Source organism: Varanus komodoensis, unplaced genomic scaffold, assembly GCF_004798865.1.
Source record: "Varanus komodoensis strain SLA01 unplaced genomic scaffold, ASM479886v1 scaffold3, whole genome shotgun sequence".
Taxonomy (NCBI): Eukaryota; Metazoa; Chordata; class Lepidosauria; order Squamata; family Varanidae; genus Varanus; species Varanus komodoensis.
This window is the reverse complement of record NW_025335761.1, coordinates 33,214,268-33,225,202: the sequence shown is the minus strand read 5'-3', so window position 1 is coordinate 33,225,202 and position 10,935 is coordinate 33,214,268. Positions and strand designations below refer to the sequence as shown.

The window sequence follows — 10,935 nt, the reverse complement described above, 5'->3', positions numbered from 1 at the left end:
TTATGAACTTTTCTCAAGCCTTGGTAAAATATGCCAGAAGGTCCAAAAATACAGGCAGCTGCGTTGATCCTGATCTTTCCCTCTCTGTGTGCATCACCTGTATCTTTTGTAAAGCTAATTCAAGACCAATCCGCTTCAAAATACTTTTCATTTCAACATACAGAGCGCTCAGCAGTGTTTTGTTGTGGGTACAGCCACTTTTCCACCTGTTACTATGACGCCTGCTCCACTCCCTTCCCTGGTCCACTTCTGCTCCACAAGTCCTGGCGGGGGCAGTTAGGTTCAAGAAAGAGCCGTGAAAGGGGGGTATCCTGGATAGCCCATAGAAGGGCTGCAGCAGACGAGACTTACTGTGCAAACCAGGGCCGTACGGGGAGGAGAAGCGGGAGCCCTGCCCTTCTTTAAATTAGTATGACGGGCACTTGCTGTAGGGCCACGTTTCTCGCTGCCCGGAAGGAGCTCCGGGCCGCTGCCTGGCGGCGATGCTCGACTGGTTCCGCTTCTCTTGCGACGTTCCGGAGGGAAATGCCAGCCTCTCCTCGCACGCTCCGGGCATTGAACTGGTGGACTCCCTGGCTTGGGTCCCAGCCAAGCGGTCTAAAGGTTACAGCCCGCACAACTTTGGGAAGGGAGTGAGGGAAGGCTGTCCTCTGATAAGCCCGCGTCTTGTCCCTCCTCCCCCCACCCCACACACCCTTCTTTTTCCCGCCCAGTCGCTATTTCCGAGCCCAGGGGACTCCCGGCCTCGTCTCTCCCGCGCGCTAAAAGGAGGCGCTCCCAGCCCGCTGCCTCTCCTCTTGCAGCAGAAGCAACGCACGTTTCACCGCCCGCTCCGCCTGCAGGCGACCATGGCCGGAAAACCGAGGCCGTTTTGGCACGAGGCATCCCACCAGATTCTGGCCGGAGGCTCCGCGGGTAAGTCGGACGCGCTTCCGTCGCAACTAGTCGGTCTATCCATCCTCGCGCGCCCTTTTCTCCTCCTCCTACGCCCGGTTCGCTCCCTTGAGCCCACACGACCTCTCCCTACGGTTGCAAAGCGCCAGTCCTGACGTCTGAACACCCCCGCCTCTCCCTCCGGTGCATGGAGTTAGGCCCGCCTCTTCAAGGCAATAGGCTGCCCTCAGGCTTGGTCCTCCACTCGGGGAGGCTCCGTGCTAGAGGAAGTGGGGCGGCGGGCTCGCCTGCTCTGCTTTGCTCACTTGCTTCCTTCCTCTGCTGGCTTGAGCCCTCTGCTGAGCTGTCCCACACAGCTCTGCTCAGGAGAAAGCTCCCTTCAATTTAACGGGCTTGTTAAGCTTGTCCAGATATCATCAGAACTGATAGAAACTGCAGAAGCATTTCCCTAGTTTTAATTGCTTGAAAACACTTTGCCTGAGGTAGTTTCTGCAATTCCAGGGCTTTTACTCCTATGGTGGACATTGGGCTGCTTTAGCCTTTTTCTCTATGGTTTCGGAGCACAACGATGTGATTGTTCACAAGTTTTTAATTAATTTGAATGAAGCAATGGGGATCGCTGTGGTCATTCATAGAGACAGGTCATCCCAGGAGAGAGGCTGCCAAATAGTCATGCAGCCAAGCATCTGAAGTCTAGATACACAAACAAATTGGGGACTTATGCACTTGGCTACAAAAGTAAGCAATCTGGTGTTTGCAAGAGTTTGTTTCTATAGATGTATACACATAATACTGTAATGTTTTGTGAATGTAAAGAATTGAGAAAAAATGACAGAATTGTGAAATCCCTGGTTATCTCTTACCAACAAGGGAAGCTAGCACCACTGAATGCTTTTTTTGTACCTCCCAGTGACTGCAAGATCATGAAGTGGGAAAACCTCATAGCAGATGTTACCTCAATGGGCGTTGTGCCATTTTGTTATGTTGCCCCTTAGGCTTTTTATTTGTAGCCGCTTAGCTGCTCTATGTACTTGTTAGAAATTGATCAGGCCTTGGTGCCTGAGATACCATTAGGAAGAATGTCTATCCAGTTTATTTCAGTTCTTCCTCAGTATGAAAGAAGCCTCACTCCAGCTTGGTTCTCTGTCACTGTTATGGACACAACCCACAGGCCTGGAGTTGTGTTGTTTTTTCATTTTATCCATCTACTTCACCTCATCTAGCCTCACCTCTTTAGCTTATCTATTCATCAGCCTCAGTTATTAAGTTTATCCTATTTTTATCAACTGTTTATTTTTTGTGTTAGATTTCAGCAAAGGTGATGTTTTGAGTCATATGGAAATAGAGTGTATGTGAGTTTAACTGTCAGGATAGACACACAGCCCAGCCTGTGTTGAGGCCAGGTTGCTGCATGATCATGTGAGAGCTCTGATGTGATACAGCTGAGGGACAAGAACCTAGCCAGAGAAGTGAACAGGTATAAGTCCAAGCCTAAGAGCTGAGATAAAGGATTTTATTCCTAGGAAATTGCAATATGGTATCTTGCTAACCACTAGGTATCCATGTAATCTAGCTTCATATTGCCTATCTGGACTTATTTTCACCTGGACTAATATAACATCTTGACTGTGTTGAATTCTTGAAATACAGAACTAGCGAACTGACTGGTAGAGCGACATTTGTGTGAAATAGCTTCCCCTGCTAGGAATGATTAAGGGTTAATCCAAGTAGCAAGTAAGAATAAATGTGTAAATATGAATTGCTGGTTCCATTTAAACTTGAGCCAGATTGGCCATGAGTTTTTCATATGCATGTTGTTTTATGTCGCAAATACATAAATAGAAAAAAGGGGTTGTAAGTATATTTATACAATGCAGTACTTGTATAAATATTGCATTGTGACATGTAATGATATTGCAACATGCTCCAGCATCTTGCTTCACATTTTCCATTTTTCTATGATATGAAGATAGAAAATGGATGTGAGCCGCCCCGAGGCTTTGGCGAATGGGGCGGCATAGAAGTCTCCTAAATAAATACATACATACATACATACAACTTGGGACACATACCTGACGTAGCAGTTCTCCCAGTATGGACTTACATGTACATTGCCATTAACATCTGATGCCCTCATCTGAATGTTTCCTCCAATTGAGTTTCAAAGGATGTCAGAAAGGGAGAGGGTCTTCTCAAAAGTGACAAACTTCCTAGTAAGTTCACTCTGGTGCCAACATTGCCATCTTTTCAGTGCTGGGTTTAGACTTTACTGACAGGCATTTGACAGTATCCAATGGGCCTCCTAAAGTTAGGTTTTTAAACTTGTTCTTCTGGATTTATTGTTAATTGTTTAACTATTTGAACTATTAAACTTTTAATCTTAAAGGCTTTATGTTATGTCTGTTTTGTAAACCCTCCAGGGAGTTTTAGCTATTGGATGGTATAGAAATGGAAAGTATGAACAAATGAATATATAGGATTTGTCTTGCTTTGGGCTGGCAGCAAGTTCACTGTTGCTCCACCAAGAACTGGAGATAGAAAAATGCCATACATGGGTATTTCATCTGTTTGCTGAATTTTCTTCTCTACCATCTACAAAATATGGTAGCAACTCCCTGCTATCTGTCAGGTTGCCTACCTGCTATCTAGTAACAAGAGGATTGTACTGTAAACTGTATATTGTTCAAACCTGCCCGCTCCCATACACTGTTCATTGGAATGTAAGATCACTAAACCTTTTGGCAAAACACAAACAGGAAAAGTAGGCTATAGGTTTGCAGATTTTTATTTCTCATTGAACACTTGCGCTGAGCAACTGCCAGTAAAGACTCCCAAGGATTAACTGAGACTATGGCTGAATTCCACTGAAGAGCCTCCATGGCCTTAACAGCAATTTCCGGTTGTTTGTTTGGAAGAGCCCATGGCTAGGGGAAAGACTGCTGTAGCACACCTAGCTGTTTCTCACCCTTGTTTTCTGAGCAAGCAGCATTTCAATTCCTGGATGATATACAATATATTCTGAACTTAAGAAGCTCACTTGCTTTAACTCTTGAGAACCACATCCACTGTTCTTGGGATGCAGCAAGCAGCGTGCTCATTGCTGAACATATAATCCCTGCAGATCCCTGGCCTTGCTATCTGGTCAGAATGTTGACACACTTTTCAGAAAAACTGGACAGCTTTAACAGCATCTTTCAACAGCTCAATTAATTGGTATTTGTGCAGGTTGAGACAGGAAACAATGTTAAGTTCTTTAAAAACCACGAAATTATATTTGAAGTCAGAAATATAAATTCTGCAATGCATGTTCAGTTCTTCCATGCTACTTGGAAGTCTATGTTTTTCACAAGTGTTCAAAGACTGAGTCATTGTGGAATACATGGGGGAAAACTTCCATAAAGGAAGGGACAAAATCAAGAATTGCCACTCTGAATAAAATGTATAAAGTAATTGAGCCAGTATCTTTTATAGGACAACCCAATATTAAAAATACTAGAAATGTAACTTGGAATTAAATTCTTCTTTTGGCATTGCTGTTCAGAGGAAAGGAAAAGTAAAAAAAAAAAAAAAGACTGATATCACAAATGGTAACTTGAAACAAACCTTTTATAAAAGTATTGAAAAGTAACTAATTATTTTATATACAAGTTTCTGATCTTGCTACATTTCTAAGAAACAGGGTTGCTAAAATATTGCTACCATATTTTGTAGATTGCAGGGAAGAAAATTCAGCAAACAGATGAAAGACTAGGTTTTCTGTCTCCAGTTCTTGTGGGTCAACACTGAACTTGCTGTCAGCCAAAGCAAGGCAATCCTATATATTCATTCATTCCCAATAGCTAAAGCTCCCTGTATGGTTTATAAAATAGACATAACAGAAAATCTTTATTTGAAATATTAAACTTTTTATGTTAAACAATTAGCAATAAATCCACAAGGACCAGATTAAAAACCAAGGACTAAATTAATTTTAAAATGCCCATTAGATGCTGTTAAATGCCTAGTAGTAAAGTGTAAACCTGGCACTGAAAAGATGGTGATGTTGGCACCAGGGAAAGCTCCCTGGGGAGCTACAGGAATTGACTTTTTGCACTCTTCCTTGATAATGTGCTCATAGTCCACAGTTCTAGTTCACAGTCAGCTGAATTCAGTAATGCAAATCTGTTCTTTCTGTAGACTTTAAATTCCCCAAGTAAAAAGTTGTATTTTTGCATTATGCTTCCATTAGTGATATTTCTTAGCTTTACTCTGATTTTTCATACCAATAGCTCATGGTCACCATCATCATGGACTACTATCATCTCTTCCTGGTCTTGTTTCAGCTAGTCCTTAGTGGCTGGACAAGGAGCAACTTTAAACATACGTTCCCAGACTAAACCAGGAGTGGAACAATTGGTATGTCATGGTTGATCATGCCACTCAAACTGTCCAGAGACAGTGGGCTTAAAGGCAGAGAAATTTTATAGGAGAGTATATGACAGAATTGCTGTCCTGACCCTCCACTACCAGTAATATCAGCTGTAGTTTATTTTGGAAGGTATCATGCAGTTTATTTAGTGGTTGATTTAAATAAACTGGTTTATTTAAATAGTGGTTTATTTACTTTATTGTAAATTACAGACTCATGACTCTGTGTTGCATGCTAACTCTGTAACAGATCTGGAAATTAACAGTTTGTCTTGATGCTGTAAAATATTGTAAACTATTGTACTACTGTAAACTTCAGGAAAAATGGGCTATTGGGTGGTATAGAAGTAAAATAAAATAAATATATAAATATGGTGTTTGGACATAGAACATTCTTACCACGTACTTGCTGCTTCTTTGCTCAGCCCAATCATATACACCAATGGCAGTCTATATGAATGTGTTTCCTTGCCTTTAAGTGTGGTTTTATTCTTCTTTGAAATGGTTGATTTGAGTGCTGTTATTTAGCAGAGAGGTTATACTCAATGTCTGATTTATGTTCAGCAGAAATACAGAATGTTGTTTTTGTTTTAAATAGGATTCTTAAGGTGCTATCCTATACATATTTACCTGGAAATAAGTGCCACTGAACTCAACAGGACTTAGTTGAGAAAAGACATGCATAGGATTATGGTGGAGTTGCATAAGTGAATTGGTTTGTATTAATAGGCAAACACCCCCACAAATAATATTACTTCATCACACATGTACTAAATTGGCCACTGGATGGCAGTGTAATGCTGCATTAATATATTAAATAAAGAATTTGTGAACATATGACATTCTATATACATATATACTGTATATATGTATTCCTCACAAAGATGAATATCAGGTTTAACTTTTTGCAGTGGTGAAAACAAGATTAGAGGAAATAGGCCAATTTCATGGAAAAGAGTATAGGTTTGCTTGCTTGTTTCTTAAAAACATTTATATTCTACCATTCTATAAATATATGCCTTTAAGGCAGGTTACAACAATAATTAAAAACAACCCATTTTAATTAAACAGTATGACATGAAAATGAAAACATTACAACAATTGTCATTCAACAGCAATTAATTATGAGTGAAAGCATTGCAGCTTTGATGTTGCTAGAGCCTGGGTGGATAAAGCATTTTTTTACCCCTCATCTAAAAATAAATTACAGCATACATGCTTGACAGATATGCCTGGTAAGAAGAAATGGGTGAGCAAACTGGTGTTCTCGTAGAAAAATGAATTGCTCTGTCACGTGTTCTACTCATACAGTGAGTCAAAGTCCCCTGAGGTAGTCTCGAGTGCTCGAAAGGAATGTTCAAAACGCAATTCCCTCTGTTACATTTCACCTTCCCTTAGGAAAAGAGGTGAGGTATTATGCAGTGGGGAGAGTACAGATATTACCTGCAACAGCGCTTTTTCTGCTGGTAATGCTGGCAAGATGGGATAAAATGCCCATGATTCATGGGAGGAATGTAATAGTAATGTTGTTCTTTAGGACCAATGAGAAGGGTAAATGTGGTAGTTCTTGCAAAATATCCTCATAACTGATGAATAAAAGCTATAGATTCCTCTTAGTCCAAAATCCTCCCTGTCTTTAAAATTGCATTTATAGCCCTCCTTTTTTTCTGCAAAGAACCTAAGGTGACCTACATAATCCTTCTCCATTTTGTCATCACAACAGTCCTGTGAGGTAGGTTCGGATGAAAGCCAGTGACAGGCCCAAAGTCACCCAGGCGGCTTCATAGCCAAGTGGGGGCTGCAACCGGTGTCTCCTAAATCCCTCCCCAAACTTTGACCACTATGGCACACTGGGAAACAGTGGTTGGCGATACCTGTCAAATAATACATCTGGAACAGCTTGTGTGAATAAAAAGGTTTCAAATGTGCTAAAACCTGCTATTCTTTGGGCACACCTTGGATCCTCAGGAACAGATCTCCATAAAGCTGATACTGCTATAGGACTCCATGTAGCTTCAGGACATGCTTCAGGAGCATATGACACCATCAGCAGGTAACAGTGGGGACATCCCTTCAAGTAGCCTTATTGCAGATGGGAAAGTGGCTGAAGGAGAGCGGCTTTTCCATAGTGAGGCACCTGAGAGAATTGATCTGGTCCTGGTTAGGCACTCACTCAGCCACCACTCTGTACCACGTCTTCCAAGGAGGACCACCAGTGTTAAGAAGCCCCCTGCCCCCGTACTGTTGGCTGGTGGGGAAATATGGACAACGCATTGGCACATCCAATAAATTGGGACCATTTGCATGACACACTGGCTTGTGACTATTTACGCCAAGAGAAGCTGTGGGACCCATGAACATGATCCTGAATATTCAATCCAACTGTAAGATGTAGTGCTGTGTGAACCTGGCTAAGGGGTTATTAGAGTTAAACAAGCAGTGGTGTAGAATGCAATGCCCATCACTATCATGGGGGAAGGAAAGAAAAGCCATTGTAGCGTAAAGGTTGGGGCTTGGGAGATTTGGGTTCTAGTCTCCACTTAGTCTTGAAGCTCATTTGGTGACTTGGGGCCAGACATTGACTCTTAGTCTAACCTAAGAATTGTTGTGAGGATAACATAGAAGAAAGGAGGCTGCTAGGTATCTTGGAATTAAAAAGACCAAATATAAACAAACAATGAGGCTATATGTGGTGGTGGGGCAGGTGAAACATTCTGTGAGGGTTTGTTTTTAAAAAAATATATGTATGTATGTATGTTTTGCCATTTCTATGCCTGAAGGTTGTCTGAGTGGCTTTTAGTATTTCAGCAGGAGAGTTAAGAATGGTGCATTGGGGCAGTCAGTCCATGTACTATGAAAGTATTCTGAAAGTGTCTGATGCAATAAACTGTTTATTTCTGCTGATGGGCAGAACAATTCTAAATGATGACACCACTGTGGTATCCAAAGCCCTGCCTGATCATATGCAGCCAGGGCTGGGGAGGGCTGATATTCATTGTTAGTCCTACATAGGGTACATCAATTGAAATGAACAAAACTTGGTGGCTAACTTAAGTCTCATTTCAGTCAGTATACGTTGGGCTAACTTTAGATACTACTCAGGCTGGGCCCTTTCCCACCAGTTTTTCTTCTCCATTTTTACAATTTTCCTTCCTATTGAAATCCAAGGATTTCATTTACCAACAGAGAGGAGTTGCATCAAATGCATCCAGATGCAGCCCTGCTCCTTTAACATGCGGTCTTTGGGCCTACTGTTCCTGGAAAGACTGCCCGTAGTTGATGTGTAACTGCAGAGCCGTCTGCAGTGCATGCCTCTTCCTCTCCCACAGGTGTCCATCCCATCTTATCCCCCTGCTCCAATGAGTGGACTTGGGTATGAGGGGTGCATGTTTACAGAAAAACCTTGTGGCTCCTAAGCAGCATGTAGGAGGGCACGGGGTTGTTTGGATTCCCAGCTCCAAAGTCAGCAAATCATTCCAGCCTAGGTGAACACTCAGGTCCCTGGGCCCCCACCGCCAGTGCAGAAAGAACTGTGCCAGCTGTGGGGGCAAAGGGAACTTGGAAGTTATTTTTCAGAACTCGGAACTTGGTGTTCTGGGGAGGGGTAGGAAATGCGAACTCCAGAGGAGGGCATATCCTGACAGTGGCATAGCCGCCTTCCCTGTTTCTCAGAAGCACCACAGTTAGACAGCCAAAATCAGCAGTCTCAGTGTTACTCAGGGCAGGAGGAGTGTGGAGGAACCTTTACCTCTGTGTGCTTCATACTCTGCATAGGACGACTGCAGTCCTCCTGAGTTTGGAAGGTTATGGCATCCCTATTGGATTGTACCCGTGATTCCTTAAACCATGAATGAGTGCTACTCAATCAGTTCGTGCATTATATAACATTAATGCAGCCCCCCACAATATTAAATTTGTCAAAGGACAGTGGATATTACTCAGGATTAGAATAATTATAAATCAGTGTCCTATTTTTTTTTTTGCTATGAAACTATTCTACTTTAATGTCAATGCACTTTAAATTCAGACTTTTCTTATTAGAATAAATGTTTCCTCTTAAAATGCATGATAATCATAATCAAGACTAAATTTGTTCTGTTATTTATTTTCTAAATGATTGTACATGTTTAGCAGACTTTTGATTTAAATCCCTATGGATATATTGGAGACAGATGTTTAGATGACCTCATGTTTAAAGTAATGTTATATTTGGACACCAGATTAAATTTTCCTTAAAATCTTTCCTTATAAGTGAGACTGTTGGAGTGCAGAAACTAATCAAGGATCTATCTTCGAAGCATGCCACTCTATTAAATGGCATTTTTAATCGTTTGTAGATTTTTCCTGCAACTATCTATACTCTAGAAAAGTTCTGATTATGCAACAGTTGTTTACATATGAAAATAATGTTGCTGGCTAGAAGGTTAAATGAGAAACAGATTTTTGAAGTCACTTGAATTTGAATGCAAATTTGCCATGTCATATAAACTACCCCCTCTCCCTGCCCTGCAAATGTTAAAAGGTTGCAATAAGCATTTCATTGCAAGGGCAGCAGAATAATCTCTGATTTTGAATCATAAATATTTTATAACACACTTCTCTAAATAACCAGAGCAATCCTGACCATTATTATTCCAAAGAAATTCCAAATGATTTCAGTAAGATCTCTAAACATGTGTTTACAAAGAATCAAATCAGTCCTGTAACCCGCCTTTAAGTAAAAAAAAAGTGCTAAGTAGATGTAGGATTGTAATTATTAAAACACCATAGAATCGTAATTGTCATATAGTAGTATATAGTGATGCAAGTTGAAAGACTAACAATAGTGCAAAACTGAAACTACTTCTTCTTCTTCTTATATTATTATTAGATTGCATTTATATCCCACCTCTTTTCCTTTTGCAAGGGACTTGCATAGTTCTTTTCCTTCCATTTTATCCTCACAAGAACCCTGTGAAATGGGTTTGACTGAGAATCAGTGACTGGCCCAAAATTCCTCAGTGAGTCTTATGGCTGAATAGGTGCTAGAACCCAGTTCTCCTGAGTTCTAGTTCAAAACTCTAACCCTTACACCACACAGTATTTGATTATAGTTACCCAAAATAGGTATGCAGTGGCGCAGTGGTTTAAACTGCTGAGCTGCTGAGCTGGTTGATTGAAAGGTCAACAGTTCGATTTGCAGATGGGGTGAGCTCCAGCATTCTGTCCCAATTCCTGCCAACCTTGCAGTTCGAAAGCATACAAATGCAAGTAGATAAAAAGGTACCACTTCAGTGGGCAGGTAACAGCATTCCGTGCATCTGTTTAGTCATGCCGGCCACACGACCACAGAGACTGTCTGTGGACAAACACTGGCTCCCTCGGCTAGGAAACGGAGATGAGCACCGCCCCCAAGTCAGACATGACTGGACTTTTATTCCGTGAGGAAATTATTACCTTTATCTTTTACCTTTTACCACCAAAATGCCATGATGAAAATGTTGAAATTAATTTGGAGAGTTACACATGCTATTTACTGCTCCCTTTAGTAAAGATTATATTTATTCTTTAATACCATTAATTATCTATTTAATTGTTTGAAAATTAAAAGAAATGGAAGGAGTTGACTTCCTGCCTTTTGACTTTCCATTTAGT

At 41.3% G+C, this 10,935-nt stretch overlaps 1 protein-coding gene across 1 annotated transcript in view; it reads left to right on the top strand.

Moving 5' to 3' along the window:
- Positions 1–739: 739 nt before the first annotated feature.
- The window catches only part of SLC25A21 (solute carrier family 25 member 21), a 303,709-nt gene continuing 293,513 nt past the window's right edge, over positions 740–10,935 (top strand). The window contains exon 1 of the mRNA XM_044437123.1: positions 740–915. Within this exon, the coding sequence (XP_044293058.1) occupies positions 849–915 (67 nt within the window). The 5' untranslated portion in view covers positions 740–848. The remainder of the gene's footprint in view (positions 916–10,935) is intronic.